This window comes from Cervus canadensis, chromosome 3 (genome assembly GCF_019320065.1).
Source record: "Cervus canadensis isolate Bull #8, Minnesota chromosome 3, ASM1932006v1, whole genome shotgun sequence".
Classification (NCBI taxonomy): Eukaryota; Metazoa; Chordata; class Mammalia; order Artiodactyla; family Cervidae; genus Cervus; species Cervus canadensis.
In genome coordinates this window covers 19,231,983-19,249,702 of record NC_057388.1, presented here as the reverse complement: position 1 = coordinate 19,249,702, position 17,720 = coordinate 19,231,983, and the positions used below count along the sequence as shown (strand labels likewise).

The window sequence follows — 17,720 nt, the reverse complement described above, 5'->3', positions numbered from 1 at the left end:
ACTTATTTTAAATCAGAGCTCCCTGAACATTCCGCTCAGTAGCCAGGAGGTAAAATTTTAGTGCTGAATCTTGAAAAATCTCTTTAACTCTCTCATGTTTATGACAAAATCTACCCTTCCCTCTTCCAACAGTGTGTTTAAAAGAAACATTTGTTTATTATTATATAGAACACAGACTGCCATCTATAGAATTGGTGCAGATATAAATTGGAAAGAACCATAGCTCATTTAAACCATTGAATCTCTGAAAATTACATCAACAAAGTCAGGGATTGTAGAGATCTTCTATGCAAATCCTATTATAAGTGGGACGCTTTGGAGAAAATTTTATTGGTAAACTAGTAGTAATAACAACAATAACTGAATGTTTACTAAGGGCAGGGCAAGATTCTAAATACCAACACAGAATGATTCTTACAATCCTCATAACCCTAAAAGGGCATATTATTGTTATTCCACTTTATAGTTGAAAATATTGTGACTCAGAAATGATAAGTAACCTATCCTAAGTTGCACAGCTGATAAGTGGGCAAACAAGAATTTGAAGGCAGGCAGTTTGGGTCCAGAACCTAAGTTCTTAATGATAATATCATACCAGTCTAACTGTTAGAGAGCTTTACAAGTTATCACCACCACTATTCTAGTCCAACTTTTTCCATTCTATCTATCAGGTCAGAAATTACAACATTTTAAATCCAGGGAATTCAGAATAGTCACTCTAGGACATAAGCCAATCCAGCTATTGTTCAAAAAGTGTTAGCTAAATTAAAATGACACCAAGAATCAAAATATATTTGAGATGAAACTGAAATTTTAATTTAATAACTGTAAATGTCAGGTAATTAAGACATGGATTAATGAGTAGAACATCAATATCAATTTTATTACTTTTTTAAGTGACAAAAGCTCTGTTTCCCACACCCTTCAATCCATACCCAGCCTTGTAGGCATACATGTATAAAGTGATTTAAACATTCAGTGTATCTAAAAACATCCCAAATTAAAGATAGCATCTGTAACCCAGGAAACAAATTTTTCTGATTCTTTTTTTAAAATGTTGATTAGATAATAAGGAATTATAAAGCACTAAACTTTATCTTATACATTCTCTTTAAACTTCTCATACCTGTGTGTATGTGTTATATGTGTATGTGAAATAATGTTAAATCTGTTCATGTATAAGTAAACAGGATTCATATTCTAAAGCATTCTAAACACTTGTATAGGTCAGTGGTAAACATCTCTGAAAAAAATATCTTTGACCACCTCTGAAAAAAAGTTCAGCTCAAGCAATTTTGACATCAATGAGCATGAATAATAATAAAAGTTTTAACTTTTTATCATTTATAATTTAATTAAGTTTTATATATAGCAGTAACAGGATATAAATACTGGTGTGCATATATAGCAAATATAGTCTGGTTGGAATATATCTCTATAACATAAAATGATGGATCTACTTTCTGAAATTCAAGAGGCCTAGATTCAACATGTAGCTTCACCAAACCGTGTGACCTTGAGTAAGTTCCTTAACCATTTCAAGCTGACTTGCTCCTCTATAAACTGTGACAATGAAACTATTTATTTAAAGGATTGCTTAGTTAATTTTAAGTTCAAAATCTAGCCCTAAAAACAAGATCTTGGAGAAAAGAACCTAACATTAATATGTCAGAGAGCCTTCAGGGACTAAGAATCTACCTGCCAATGCAGGAGATGCAAGAGACGTGGGTTTGATTCTTGGGTTGGGAAGATCCCCTGGAGCAGGAATGGCAACCCACTCCAGTATGCTTGCCTGGAGAATTCCGAGGACGGTGGAGCCTGGTGGCTATAGTCAATGGGGTCACAAAGAGTCGGACATAACTGAGCATGCACAGGCAGGCACACGGGGGCTAAGAAAGTGAGATTAAAGCAACACTTGAAGCCAGTAACCAGGCAGAATTCAGATCAGGGTAACAGTGGAAATGGAGATAAAACCACCATAGAAGACAATGTATGAGAAGAGATGACAAAAGAAATAACTTATTTAAGATCATCTTAAAATAGGATTCAGATTTGTCAATTGTTAAAACTGTAGTATCTTTCTATTGCTTCTATAATAAAATTAGTATTTTTTATTCCTCTTCAGACCAAACTTCTAGCTAAGAGAAACTAGAAAAGCTAGACAATTTTTGTTTTTAAATCTATCTGAAAGGATCAGAGAGTTACAAAGACATTGAGGATTTGGGGGAGGGACCCAAAAGGAAAAGGAAACCCAGAGAGTTAATCTAAATTCTGTTAACTGCCAGTAACAGAAGTAAATTTTCTTGGAGCTTCAAAAACACTGAAACTGTATTCATAATGTATGGTAGTCAGTCAGAATAAAACCAGAAATACAAAAGTTATTAAATTAAATACAAAATGTGATTTAAAAAACAGAAGACAAACAGCCTCCCAGATAACCAAATGTTGGTGTTATTAATACCTGACAGGCACTTCAAGCCATATATTCAAGAAGCACTACAAATCCCAAGCAAAAGAGATATAAGAAAACCCTCCCTAGGCACATTGCTAAACTGCAAAAATTAAAAAAAAATCTTGCAAGCAGAGAATAAGACATATAACTTTCAATAAAAAGCAAAAATTATACTAAGAGCTAACCTCCCAACAAGAACAATGGAATAAGACAATAGAATGACTTGATTTAAAGTAACCAAAAAAACAAACTCAAAGCCAAAACTGCCAACCTAAAATTCTATCACACAATCAAAATGTCCTTTAACAAAAGCAAAATAAATATCTTGAGAAACCAAAAATGGATGGATTTGCTAACAGCAGATAATACTCGAGAAAATATTAAAGGAAGTTCTTCAGGCAGAAGGAAAATGATCCCAGATTATATCTCAAGAGAGTCAATAAAAAATGGAGAGCAAAAAAGAAAATATATGCAACTAATAGGTACTTGGAGGTTCTTAAAGGTGTAGAACTAAAATATACAACAATAATAACTCATATATCACAAGGGGGGTAAATATAGTTAAAGAGTGTTCTATCTTTTAACCAAGAAGGAGCTACTATATGGCACATGGAGCTCTGCTCAGTGTTATGTGGCAGCCTGGAGGGTAGGGGAATTTGGGGGAGAATGGATACATGTACATGTGTCCTGGGTGTTCATTGGAGGGACTGATGCTGAAGCTGAAACTCCAATACTTTGGCCACCTCATGCAAAGAGTTGACTCACTGGAAAAGACCCTGATGCTGGGAGGGATTGGGGGCAGGAGGAGAAGGGGATGACAGAGGATGAGATGGCTGGATGGCATCACCAACTCGATGGACACGAGTTTGAGTAAACTCCGGGAGTTGGTGATGGACAGGGAGGCCTGGCGTGCTGCGATTCACGGGGTCGCAAAGAGTCGGACACGACTGAGCGACTGAACTGAACTGAACTGAACATGTATGGCTGAGTTCCCTTCGCTGCTCACCTGAAACTAACAAAATATTGTTAACCGGCTATACTCCAATTTAAAATAAGTTAAGAAAATTTTTTTTAATTTAAGAAATGGTTTTTTTTTTTCTTTTTTGTATTGTCCAAAAAGTGGAATTGGCAAAAGTACTAATTTATTTTAGGCTTCAGTAAATCAAGGATGCATGTGGTAATTATGGTAATCACAAAAAGAATAGTAGAAGAATTTGTAACAAAGTTCATAGAGGGGAAAAGTAATAAAAATGCTTGAAAAGAAGTGGGGGAAGGATATTAAAAGGAAACAGAAATAGTCAAACAAATGCAAAAATACATTGCATTTACAGGCAGCAGTAATTTGCAATCAAGTGCATAAAGAGTAAATAAAAGCAAACTAAGTACTCTCATTGAAGACATCACTTGGGTGACCCTGGTGGCTCAAACAATTAAGGAATTCACATGCGATGCAGGAGACCTAGGTTTGATCCCTGGGTCAGGAAGATCCCCTGGAGAAGAGAATGGCAGTCCACCCCAGTATTTCTGCCTGGAGAATCCCATGGACAGAGGAGCCTGGCAGGTTATCGTCCATAGTGTCACAAAGAGTCAGATACGACTGAGCAACTAAGCATTGTGGATAAATGTCTTCTCCTGATCTTTCAGCTTCACATCCTGCCATTCTTTCTTTTCTCACTAGTTCTCACCATACTAGTTTACACTCAGTTCTCAAATACACTAAGTGATTTTTCATGTCACGTCCTTTGCATATACTGTTCCCACTGCCTGAAATGCTTTTCCCTCTAGTCTTCCCATAGTTCTTTAGATAGATCTGAAAAATCTTCAAGTACTTTATTAAAAGGAAGTCAGTCACATGGTTTTCTACTCCTCAGCTTTTTGTTTCCTTCATAGCATTTTTCACATTTTATATTTATATTGCTAACTAATTTCTGACTAACCCCTAAAAAGTTAAGCTTCATTCATTTGTAAATTATGTACATATGTGAGTGTTTAGTATGTGCGTGTGCCATGGAGTGTTTCAAGGGCTAAGGATAGAACAATGGATGAATTCCCTGTCCTAGTGGACCTACTTTCTAGTACAGGATATTATCACTGTGTTAACGTGAGAAGGCTGTGCAGCTCACAGAAATGAAGTAACTTGCATTCAGACACACAGCAGATATATAATGTCAAGACCATGATTTAAACTCACCCTAAAATTTAAAACAAGCACCCATCTTTTAGCATGAGAAGTTGTTGACAGATTGACCAAGAAGGACCATCTTTGTCTACCAAATGGAAAGACTGAAAGTGTTTTATTTATTTGAATAATCACATGTGTAAAGGATTTAGTATAATCCATTTGCATTGCCCATTTTTTTCAGGCGCTGCTCCTATTATAAGCCTTTGATATTTCCTTATCATACCTGTTAGTCCAAAAATAACTGGCTATGATCATGATCACTCAAAATTCCTAAAAGGATTACAGAAAAGCAACAGGGCAGTCATTACTTAGTACTTCTCTAAATCTCTAAGTGGTCTCTCTCTTTTGTGAGATGAGCAGAACTCCCAGAGAACTTCTAAAAGATTTTATGCCACTTAGCATAAAGTATATGCAAGTTCACAAGAAAAAAAGTACTTATTCCATTTCCCTGAGCTCTCTATTTTCCCTAAGTCATCTGATGTAAAACATTCCTGGGTCAGACAATTTCTCAGTTTAGTCAGTTAGACATCAATGTCAAGCAATAAAAAAAATTTTTATCATATAGAAGAAAAGGGATCAAAGGTAACCAGGTAAATCTCTACTCGTCCAGTTCTATTTATGATTCTTTTATTCCCACCACTGTAAAAACTATCCCTCTGTCATGTCCAATAAAGCAATGGTTTCCAAATCTGGCTGATCTAGGTGTGTTAAAAACCTAAGAGTTAGAATATAAATTATTGGCTTCATCCCCAAGAGATTTGATTCACAATGTCTGAGGTAGAGTCTAGGGATATTAAAATGGTCCTTAAGTCAATCTGAAGTCCAGTGTGGAAAATGTTATTCTAGGGAATTCCATTTTGTCTTTGATCCATTTCAGGGCATCTACAGATAGATGACAGATTTACAGATAGTGATGGGGAAGGGAATGGCAAACCACTTCAGTATTCTTGACTTGAGAACCCCATGAACAGTATGAAAAGGCAAAAAGACAGGACACTGAAGGATGAACGCCCCAGGTCAGTAGGTGCCCATATACTTCTGGAGATCAATGGAGAAATAACTCCAGAAAAAATGAAGGGATGGAGCCAAAGCAAAAACAATACCCAGTTGTGGATGTGACTGGTGATAGAAGCAAGGTCCAATGCTGTAAAGAGCAATATTGCATAGAAATCTGGAATGTCAGGTCCATGAATCAAGGCAAATTGGAAGTGGCCAAAAAGGAGATGGAAAGAGTGAACATCAACATTTTAGGAATCAAGAGAACTAAAATGGACTGGAATGGATGAATTTAACTCAGATGACCATTATATCTATTACTGTGGGCAAGAATCCCTTAGAAGAAATGGAGTGGCCATCATAGTCAACAAGAGAGTCAGAAATGCAGGACTTGGATGCAATCTCAAAAACAACAAAATGATCTCTGTTCATTTCCAAGGCAAACCATTCAATATCACCCTAACCCAAGTCTATGCCCCAACCAGTAATGTTTGAGAAGCTGAAGTTGAATGGTTCTATGAAGACCTACAAGACCTTCTAGAACTAACATCCAAAAAAGATGTCCTTTTCATTATAGGGGACTGAAATGCAAAAGTAAGAAGTCAAGAAATACCTGGAGTAACAGGCAAATTTGGCCTTGGAGTACAGAATGAAGCAGAGCAAAGACTAATAGAGTTTGCCAAGAGAACGCACTGGCCATAGTAAACACCCTCTTCCAAGAACACAAGAGAAGACTCTACACATGGACGTCACCAGATGGTCAACACCAAAATCAGACTGATTATATTCTCTGCAGCCAAAGATGGAGAAGCTCTATGTAGTCAGCAAAAACAAGGACCAGAAGCTGACTGTGGCAGATCTGAACTCCATTTTGCCAAAGTTCGACTAAATTTGAAGAAACGAAACCACTTAGACCATTCGAGTATGACTATATCAAATCCCTTAACGAATTGATACAGGGAGTGAGAATAGATTTAAGGACTATCTGATAAGACAGAGGCCTGATGAACTCATGTAGAGGTTCGTGACACTGTACAGGGAGCAAGGATCAGACCATCCCCAGAAAAGAAATCAAAAAAAGCAAAATGCGTCTGAGGAGGCCTTACAAAGCCTTGAAAAGAAGAGAAGTGAAGGGGCAAAAGGACGAAAGGAAGGACTACACCATCGCTGAATGCAGACTCCAAAGAATGTAAGAAAAGATAAGCAAGATTTCCTCAGTGCTCAGTGCAAAAGAAATAGAGGAAAACAACAGAATGGAAACTAGAGATTTCTCTTCAAGAAATTAGAATACCAAGGGAACATTCATTGAAAAGTTCATCAATAAATACAGAAAGGTAGGAACCCAACAGAAGCAGAAAATATTAAGAAGAGGCAAGAATACACAGACTATACATAAAAGATCTTCAGACCAAATATCATAGATGGGTATCACTCACCTACAGCAAGACATCCTGAGAATGTTAAGCCAAGTGGGCCTTAGGAAGCATCACTATGAACAAGCTACGTGAGGTGATGGAATTCCAGTTGAGTATTTCAAATCCTGAAAGATGATGCTGTGAAAGTGCTGCACTCAATATGCCAGAAACTGGGAAAACTCAGCAGTGGCACAGGACTGGAAAAGGTCAGTTCTCACTCCAATCCCAAAAAAAGCAATTGCCAAAGAATGCCCAAACTACCTCACGTTTGATACTCATACACAGGGGCTAGTAAATGAATTGCAAAAATTTTCCAAGTTCAGCTTCAACAAATGTGAACCGTGAACTACCAGATGTCAAGCTGTTTTAAAGAGCAGAGGAACCAGGATCAAATGCAACATCCGCTGCGATTCATTCAAAAAGCAAGAGAGTTCCAGAAAAGCATCTATTTCTGCTTTATTGATTATGCCAAAGCCTTTGACTGTGTGGATCACAATAAACTGTGGAAAATTCTGAAAGAGATGGAATACCAGACCACCTGACCTGCCTCTTGAGAAACCTGTATGCAGGTCAGGAAGCAACAGTTAGAACTGGACATGGAACAACAGACTGGTTCCAAATAGGAAAAGGAGTACTCAAGGCTGTATATTGTCACCCTGCTTATTTAACTTATATGCAGAGTACATCATGAGAAATGCTGGGCTGGAAGAAGCACAAGCTGGAATCAAGATTGCCAGGAGGAATATCAATAACCTCAGATAATACAATGACACCTCCTTATGGAGAAAACAAGAAGAACTAAAGAGCCCTTGATGAAAGGAAAGAAAAGAAGAAGTGAAAAAGTTGGCTTAAAGCTCAACATAATTCAGAAACTAAGATCATGCGCATCGGTCCCATTCACTTCAGATGGGGAAACAGTGGCTGACTTTATTTTTTGGGGTTCCAAAATCACTGCAGATGGTGATTGCAGCCATGAAATTAAAAGATGCTTACTCCTTGGAAGGAAAGTTATGACCAACCTAGACAGCATATTAAAAAGCAGAGACATTACTTTGTCCACAAAGGTCCGTCTAGTCAAGGCTATGGTTTTTCCAGTAGTCATGTATGGATGTGAGAGTTAGACTATAAAGAAAACTGAGCACCAAAGAATTGATGCTTCTGAACTGTGCTGTTGAAGAAGACTCTTGAGAGTCCCTTGGACTGCAAGGAGATCCAGCCAGTCCATCCTAAAGGAGATCCGTCCTGAATATCTATTGGAAGGACTGATGCTGAAGCTGAAACTCCAATACTTAGCCATCTGATGTGAAGAGCTGACTCATTTGAAAAAACCCTGATGCTGGGAAAGACTGAGGGCCGGAGGAGAAGAGATGACAGAAAATGAGATGCTTGGATGGCATCACCGACTCAATGGACATGAGCTCGAGTAAACTCCGGGAGTGGGTGATGGACAGGGAGGCCTGGTGTGCAGTCAGTCCATGGGGTCACAAAGAACTAGACACGACTGAGCGACTGAACTGAACTAATGGATTAAGAGAAACCAGCAATTCTCATTTAATATTTAAATATACATTGGTCCACTGAAGCCCACAGTTTCTAATCACTTGCTATTCAGTTATTCAGTTTCTATATTAAAAAGAAAAAAAAATAATGACTATTCATATTCTTGCTGACATTACATAGAGCTGCAATAGGAAGGTAAGAGTTCTTTTACAACCAGAGACCGTTTTATATGTTTCCCAATGCAAACTACAAGATCTTCAATTTTCACCATACAATTCTGCAAAGTATGGGTCTCAAACTAAAACTGAAAAACAAAAATTGCCTAGAAAAGTATTTTTCTTGAATGAGGAAAATATTCATATTGTTTAATTTATAAAAGAGAGGCTTCTACAGTATGGTATGTAAATTATTTTTAATCCCAAGTTGTTTTTTGTTTTTTTGGCTATGCCAGGTGGCTTGTGAGATCTTAGTTCCCTAATCAGGGGTTGAACCCTTTGCTCTTGGCAATTAAAGTGCGCAGTTCTAACCATTGGATTGCCAGGGAATTCCCAGATACATTAAATATATTGGAATAATTGTACATATGAAGTAAGCCAGAGTCAACATTTCTAAAAGCAAATAAAAGATTTTGTGAAACAAATGTACCTACACATGTACCAGTTGGTGGTAGCCAAACATGAAAAAGAATTTTTGTTTAACAGTAGCTCCCTAGTAACCTAAGGACAAAAGAAACTACAACTATTGCTAAACCACTTACAGTAATTGTTTGTGTTATTACTGTTATTATTTTGAAAATGTAGTGAGATTAGAGTGGAATAAAGGAAAGAAATAAGCATGTATCACTGGTAACTAGGATTTGGGACATAAGTGAAAACAGGTAATAAGTAGTATGACTGAGATTAGGTAAAGATGCTACCATTTTAAATTTTATAGAAGGTATCAGTGTGAATTAATAATATATCTCTTTTGGGGGAAAAAAAAGTCCTATTCTATTCACTGAAAAGACCTAGAAACAAACCAAACCAAGTGATTTATACAGAGGACTGTCTATACTTTTTCCCACTAAAAGAAAGAAACGGAATTCTAGAAAAACGGTAAGGCAGAAATTTCTTGTAAAACCAAAAAGTAAGGAAATTATTAAAGATTACTAGGGTGAAGTCGAAGGACTCAGTTCTCCAAAGACAGGACAATTTAAACATCAGTTCAGTTCAGTTCAGTCACTCAGTCGTGTCCAACTCTTTGTGACCCCATGAACCACAGCACGCCAGGCCTCCCTGTCCATCACCAACTCCCGGAGTTTACCCAAACTCACGTCCATTGAGTCGGTGGTGCCATCCAGCCATCTCATCCTGTCGTCCCCTTCTCCTCCTGCCCCCAATCCCTCCCAGCATCAGGGTCTTTTCAAATGAGTCAACTTTTCCCATGAGGTGGCCAAAGTATTGGAGTTTCAGCTTCAGCATCAGTCCTTCCAATGAACACCCAGGACTGATCTCCTTTAGGATGGACTGGTTGGATCTCCTTGCAGTCCAAGGGACTCTCAAGAGTCTTCTCCAACACCACAGTTCAAAAGCATCAATTCTTCAGTGCTCAGCTTTCTTCACAGTCCAACTCTCACATCCATACTGATTCTGGAAAAACCATAGCCTTGACTAGATGGACCTTTGTTGGCAAAGTAATGTCTCTGCTTTTTAATATGCTGTCTAGGTTGGTCATAACTTTCCTTCCAAGGAGTAAGCATCTTTTAATTTCATGGCTGCACACCATCTGCAGTGATTTTGGAGCCCAAAAAATAAAGTTTCCACTGTCTCCCCATCTATTTCCCATGAGGTGATGGGACCAGATGCCATGATCTTAGTTTTCTGAATGTTGAGCTTTAAGCCAACTTTTTCACTCTCCTCTTTCACTTTCATCAAGAGGCTTTTTTAGTTCCTCTTCACTTTCTGCCATAAGGGTGGTGTCATCTGCATATCTGAGGTTAGAGATTTCTCCTAGCAATCTTGATTCCAGCTTGTGCTTCTTCCAGCCCAGCGTTTCTCATGATGTACTCTGCATATAAGTTAAATAAGCAGGGTGACAATATACAGCCTAATTTAAGCATAAATAGGGATAATAACTACAGAGATGAAATACATCAAATTTAAATGGGTAAAGTTATAATTATATTCAAAGGCCTCCCAGGCAGTGCAGTGGGAAAGAATCTACCTGCCAGTTGAGGAGTTGTGGGTTCAATTCCTGGGTCAAGAAGATCCCTTGAAGAAGGAAATGGCAACCCACTCCAGTGTTCTTGCCAGAGAAATCCCATTGACAGAGGAGCCTGGCGGGCTATAGTCAGTCCATGGGAGTGCACAGAATTGGACACGACTGAGCACTAACGCGCACACCTTACCTTTCCTTTAAGAACTAAACATCAGGATAAGCAAATCATTGCTGGGAGAAAGTTTCTTATCAGCCAGTCCTGTCCAGTGCAATAGCTACATTCATCTGTGGGCTATTTAAATTTAATAAAATTTAAAATTATAAGACTTTCCTGGCAGTCCCATGGTTAAGACTTTGCCTTCCAATAAAGGGGGTGCAGATTTGATCCCTGGTCAGGAAGCTAAGATCCCCCACGCCTTGCGGCCAAGAAACCAAAACATAAAACAGAAGCAATACAAGTAATCCTTGAGAGATACCTATGTGTTCATTATGGTATTCTACTTTTGCATAAGCTTGAAATTTCTCATCATAAAAAGTTAAAAGATTTGTTTTAAAACTAGAGCATCATTGAAATGAATCAACTTCAGCATCTCTCCTCAACCACCCATGTTTTAGAAGGCTGCACTTCTTAAAATATTTAGCACAGTCCACAAGCAAAGCTCCCTTCTCTTGTTTATATGCACGTGGATATATAAAAAGGTGTCGGATGTTATACTTAGGAGAGTATTTTTATTGGCATCGATTAAAGTTCATTAAACAAGGTTTTACTGAATGTTTACTACAACCCAGACATTGCACTTCTGAAGAAGCACTTTTTAAAAAGATCTGAATTTTATAGTACTGAAACTATTTGAATTTATCAACTATATCATATTGTCTCTCAACATATACAGATTTGTACTGGTTAATAATAATATTTATCAAGTTCTTATCAAATGCTTGGCGGTAATGTGCTAAATAACTTACACTATTTCATTCAATCTTCTCAAAATTCTACACAATTGTCTTTATTTTACCAGGAAGAAATTCACACCATGAGAAGTTTCAAAGAACTTGCCAGAAGGCCACCTGTGTAACAGTGGGAGAGCCAGGACATGAACACCCATCTAACCTCAGATCGCATATGCTCTTTTTAGACAGTATACCTAACATCCTCCTCAACTAGTCTCCTGGATAGGTATTCTTACATGTCTATCTTACATTCGCAGAATCTGACACACGCTTCAGTCGTGGTTTGTTGTGATTATTTTTTCTAATTGTCACATATTTTAATATGAACTTTATGATTAGTTTAACATGGTACATTGGTTCATATTAAGCTTTACATGCCTTCCATGTAATTTGTAACTGAATCTGGTCTCTAAATCACATTGCTCTCACTCTATTCAAGCTAATTCTTTGAAACTAAGTGTCATATTTAATATTCTGCTGAAGTCCTACTGTGGTAAAACACACATAAACTTTTCTATTTAGTTATTTTTAGATGTATAATTCAGTGACTATTCAGTATTTTCACTAAATGTTGCACAAACATCACTTCTCCCACAGGATGTTCTGCTAAATTTAAACCCTAAATGCAAAATTCCAACCTCAAATGATGGTATACTCAAGATTCCAAGTTCTTTTAACTAAATATTGACTGTTACATCATCAAAAGTTTAAAGAAACATTCTTTTGCATCTTTGTTATTGCTGAAGAAACCATTTTGTTTACATCATTGATGAAATTCTATTAAATAGAACCCTGCAACACTCTACCCTCTAAAGACCTCTTTCCAGGTCAACATGAATAATTAATGAAACATTCTTTAAGTGTCAAATGCCTTGTACCAACAAAAACATTTCACATCCCCCCTTTCCCTCTGTTCAGAAACCATCATCCTTCTATACATACAAATATATATTTATACTAATAACTTCATTTTTGGCTTCTAATGTTGTATTTTTCCATGATTACTTCTTAGTAATCTTTGCTGGCTATTTAAGCATATAACTTTTTCTTTTCTAAATGTTTATAATCTAATTTAGAGCAACTATGAGCATTTAAAATTAAGTCTTAGTATCAAAACCTTTTTTTTAAAAACAGTTTTGATAGCAATTTAGATTTAGCCATTGCAGTTCTTAATATTTGGTATTAAATCAAATAAATTCAAATACAAGGAAATACTTTAGAAATATACTTTAGAAAAGGTGTACCTTAATTTTAAAAAAATAGATATAAAAGTATTGTCTAAACACTTCAGGGTTTATTTCAAGACTCCTTATTACCCTATTCTATACTATCAACAGCTAAAATAGGTGGTGAAGAAACTGAACTTAACAAACTGAAAAACTGAGTTTTCTAGTTGAAAATGTGTTTTATAAATAAAAACTGATATAGTGTCCATACCATTTTCTCTTTTCTTATTGTTCACTAAATATGGAATTCTTAGATAATGTAGATTTGCTTATCAAGTTCTTGCAAAGTAAGACTAACACCTAAACCCTCAAGAGATAGTTATAACTACTATTTTACACAGAACTACATACAAGAAGGCTGAAAACCTAAATTGATTCAGATTTTTCTCTCAGCAAGTTTTATTAATCCATCCTGGATCTAAATTGATTCAGATTTTTCTCTCAGCAAGTTTTATGAATCCATCTTGGATCTAGTGATGTATAGAGCATACATCATGATCTCACAGAGTGAGGGTAATAAAAAAGGTTCTCCCAGAAAACCACTTCTTAGTGACTGTGTCACATGACTATAGGACCATGAAACCCAGCTTTCAAAGTTGTTTCCAACTACTACTGAGTAACTTTATCAAAAGTGTAAATATATACATTAAAACTCAAAGCCAAACACTTCTCCTATTGCCTCAAGTAGTTTATTGGTAGTTATTATCCACATTTCTATAAATAGAAACATTCTAAGTGACTGTCACTAGTGCAGGTATTAATACACTTAACACGTGAAGGCTCCACAGGAAGCTACTTCATTTTCTGTGTAACAAGAACCAAGTTTCCAAAAACTCCATTTAAAAAAAAAGAAAAAGTAACAACAACAACAACAAAAAGCCCAAACCAAACCCTGCTAGCAAAGTGCATTTCTTTTGGTTATCTTCAAAACAAATAGGTGTTGGCGTTAACACACAGAAATCAAGTTGATTTGCTAACATGTCATCACGGGAAGCAAGTCTTCACCTGCAGATAAGAATTAGGTAAAGGTTTGCCCTCCTTTTAATTTAGAGCATTTTTTGGAGTCCAACATAAACAGTTCTAGTGAATTTTCACAAAACACAGCTTTGCTACTTTCCCCTTCATTTTCTATAATCGCAATTCTTATCTGCAGTACTGTATCATTTCTCTCTACCTTATAATAACGACTAGACTGCCTGCATAACACTGTTGTTTGTAAACAAAAAAATTAAAGCTCAGAGCACATAAGGATATCGCTTACATTTTCACTGCACAGTGCATTAGGTGGTGTTTATAAAGCTTCTGCTCTTCTCAAAACACTACAAAAATATATGAAAAACCACATCTGTGTTCAGCCAGCAAATAAAACAAATAATTTACAACTGGAATACTTTAGAGACCAGGTATTATAATTACATCCTCTTGACTGAATTAATCAATTGCCTTCTTCATAAATCCATATACATATCAAAGCATATGCATTTAAGATTAGTCTACATGCCCAAATCTACTATATAAAAGAGTTATTACTTTAGGTTCTTCAACTAAAAGTGATTCTGACAACAAAATATTTCAACAGCCCTAAGCCCCCGAAAAGGTGTTTTAAACCTGACCGTGTAAAAAGATGCATAGCTGTTTCTAAAAAGTAAAAGACTATACACCAAAACATGCTTTGTCAGAAAAACTAATCCATGCACTTGAATATACCCTAAATACCTTTTTATTATTTGAAGTCAGACCAACTTAAACATCATCTAGAATTAACATATAGCATCAGAGTATTTAATTCCAGAAAATGTCAAGATTCATTTGGCCAAATCTTAAGAAACCAAACACTTCCTCTTTGTCCCTGACTGGTTGGACCAATGTGATCAATATAACTGTATATATAATAATCTACTTTAACATTTCCCTTCATGAGCACTTTATCTTAACATACAACGCCTTGTATACAATTTCTTTGCAACGGTTTCCCCCGCCCCCCAAAGGTGTAAGCACAAAACACTAGGCAGACACTCTTCAAAGTTTTATTTCACTAACTTCAGGTCAAATTTCCCTAACTGTTTTCTGGTCAATTTTCTATCCTTGCTTGGCTTCCCAAAATGGCAGTACCAGAAGATTTGTGGGGTAGGGAGAAGAGACCATTTTAAGAAGCACTGCATTTACTCATCTTCCACAAGGCAACAGAGTTGGACATCTGATTGTTCAACAAAACAAAGCTTTAACAGCATCCAGGAAGGCAGGCAGGCAAACCAGGCTGAAGACACTCTTCCATTTGTCAAAATCAGACCAGAGAAAACCTACTCCACACAGATATAAAAGGTATCACCATTCATCTTTTCTTTTTCTGTTGCCGCAACATTTTTCTTCTTTTAATTATCATATCATGCAGTTTCTCAAGTCCTTCCTTCAGTCCATCACCTATGATTGCACAGGTGGGCTGCAAATGCCAGGGAGTTGATGAGCTCAGTTCACCCATTGCTAACAATTTCTCAATTTCTGAGAGAGACAGTGAGTTCCTCAGGTCTTGTTTGTTAGCAACTATAAGCACAGGGACCCCTTGATTTTCTGATATCCTTGTTATTTTATGAAGTTCAGTTTTAGCTTCTTCCATCCTTTCAACATCAACAGAGTCCACGACAAACACAATGCCGTCGGTGCATCTGGTATATGACTTCCACAGTGGCCTTAACTTCTCCTGACCACCTACATCCCAGAAGTGGAAAGTGACTGTTTTAGAATTTCCCAAGGTTACCTTAATTTTTTCCGTGTTAAATCCTTTGGTAGGCACGGTATTTACAAATTCATTGAACTGCAGCCTGTATAACACGGTTGTCTTTCCAGCACAGTCCAAACCCAGAATGACAATGTGGAAGGACTGAAATGAAGGCAGGCTGGACAGGATAGAAGTCTGGTCTGACAGTCCATTCCCCATTTCCAGTTGCAGAGAAGTGTTCCAAATTGAAATGCTTTCTTCTTACTCTTTAAGAACTTCTCTTCCTAGGAGATCCAGTTACCAGACTGCTGAGGGGGAAAATGAATGTTATTCTTGTGAAATAATGTACAACTGTTATTCTCTCTTCCTGCTAAAATAAGCGACACGAGGAACTTGATAAATAAAAGTTGCCTCAGTAAACAAACCAAATGAGATAAGAATCATACGCAAACCGAGGCGAACGACAGAATCAGCACTGCCACTGAAATTCTTTAACATTCACTGAAATTACAGTAATATGTACTTTACTCCTCTGGGTCCCTAGATCTCAGAGACCTCATACGGAGACAATCTACCAGCAACTGGTCCAAGTCACAGTAACCACGTAAGTGCCTTTTTTTTTTTTTTTGGCAGAAAATTTGTAACATAATCTGATCCTCAGGATCTAATTCCACAAGCTTAACAGCATACCCAAGGTCACTGTTATCTTATGCCCGCCACCCGCTCCCAAAATACAATGTTCTCACCTCCTGAATTGGAGCGTGGGTCCAAATGAGAAAGCATTGGTAGGCTTCTCGACACTGGGGCGGACAAGCACCCCACGCCCGCTCAGCTTAGCTCTCCAGGAAGCTCTGGCGGTTGCAGCCCTAGAAACCTTGGTTCCAGACTCGGACCACGCCCACCCCTCACGGCCCACCCCCGAGCCCGAATCCCATTGGTCCCCGGCGTCAGCGCGTCCACGCCACGCCCGCCCCCGCGCCCTAATTGGTGAGAGTAACTGCCGCTCCCCGCGCGGCGCAGTGGGGCTCTCCCTCGGACCAAAAGCACCACCTGTTGCCCTCGAGTTAGAAAACAGGGCGCCTGCAGAGGGAGCCGAGCGACCCCTGCAGGGGAAAGGGAGATTCGGCCGGCCAGCCAGGTCCCCTCCACCCCGCTCGGTCCGCCCGCCCGGGCGCACCTGCAGCGCAGCCCAAGGACGCCGCGCCGAGGTGCTCACATCCGAGGCCGCGGTCACCGCCGGCATGTTAACTCCTTCTCCTCTGGCCGGAGGGTCCTCCCTACGGCCGCGCAGGTCCCCAGGCGTGACTGATCCGAGCTGGTGCACCCGCCGGGGAAGGCCAGCTACCCTCGCAGCACGATCCCCTCGTCTGTTCCCTCCGCACCCGGCCGGCAGGTCTCCCTCAGCAGGGCGTGGCCACATCAGTCGCCCGTCCCGCCGCGGCTCACCTGACTGAATGTCCTTCCCGCGCCCGGATCCAGCGTGACTCTCTGCCACTCGGCAGTGCGTTGATACCAGCGGGAGGGCGCCGGCGAGGCCTGGGCGGTGGCTGGGGACGAGACGCCGCTTCCAGGGACGCTGGCCCGGCGCCGGGCAGCCCTAACGGTGCTCTGCCGACCGCCCCCGGCGCCTGCCGGGGCCCCGCCCCCTTCCCGTGCGCGCCCGGGCGCGGGCCAGTGGGGGGCGCGCCGGAGCCGGGTCTCCTAGCAACGGCAAAACAGGGTCAAGTTCAAACTGACCAGGAGCTGGCTAGCGGCGGGTGGGTGTGGTGGGGTTTCCGGTCTCAGCGCCGAGAGCCACAGCTGTTTCACAAGCTTACTGCAGCCGGCCGGCCGCAATCTTCGGGTGGGCGCCACCCTACACCGCCTAGCCTCAAGGCATCCTATGGCGTCCTCGGGGCGGTGGCCGGTGACTCGGGGTCAGGGATTTCAGAGGACTCCGGACGGGCGGGCCCCTTATGTAACGGGATGACGTGGACGTGCCCCAGTAGCTGCCCGGAGAGTCCTGGGTCAGACTGATGTCTGTAACACATCCTCCTTACGCAGAGCAAATAAATGCTCTCTGCCACGTGATCCTAGCAACATCTCG

General features: G+C 39.3%; 1 protein-coding gene across 4 annotated transcripts; it reads right to left on the bottom strand.

Moving 5' to 3' along the window:
- Positions 1-14,931: 14,931 nt before the first annotated feature.
- Positions 14,932-17,472, bottom strand: ARL4A (ADP ribosylation factor like GTPase 4A). 4 transcript variants are annotated; one of them, XM_043462740.1, is made up of 3 exons: positions 17,081-17,468; positions 16,381-16,500; positions 14,932-15,942 (listed from the first exon to the last, which is right to left on the bottom strand). In XM_043462740.1, the coding sequence occupies exon 3, from the start codon at positions 15,851-15,853 to the stop codon at positions 15,251-15,253; it is 603 nt and encodes a 200-aa protein (XP_043318675.1). In that variant the 5' UTR covers positions 15,854-15,942; positions 16,381-16,500; positions 17,081-17,468; the 3' UTR covers positions 14,932-15,250. The 4 variants fall into 4 exon arrangements, with proteins under 4 accessions (XP_043318675.1, XP_043318676.1, XP_043318677.1 ...); XM_043462741.1 differs by lacking the exon at positions 16,381-16,500 and having other exon boundaries at positions 17,081-17,472; XM_043462742.1 differs by lacking the exon at positions 16,381-16,500 and having other exon boundaries at positions 14,932-15,939; positions 17,081-17,472.
- Positions 17,473-17,720: the final 248 nt, after the last annotated feature.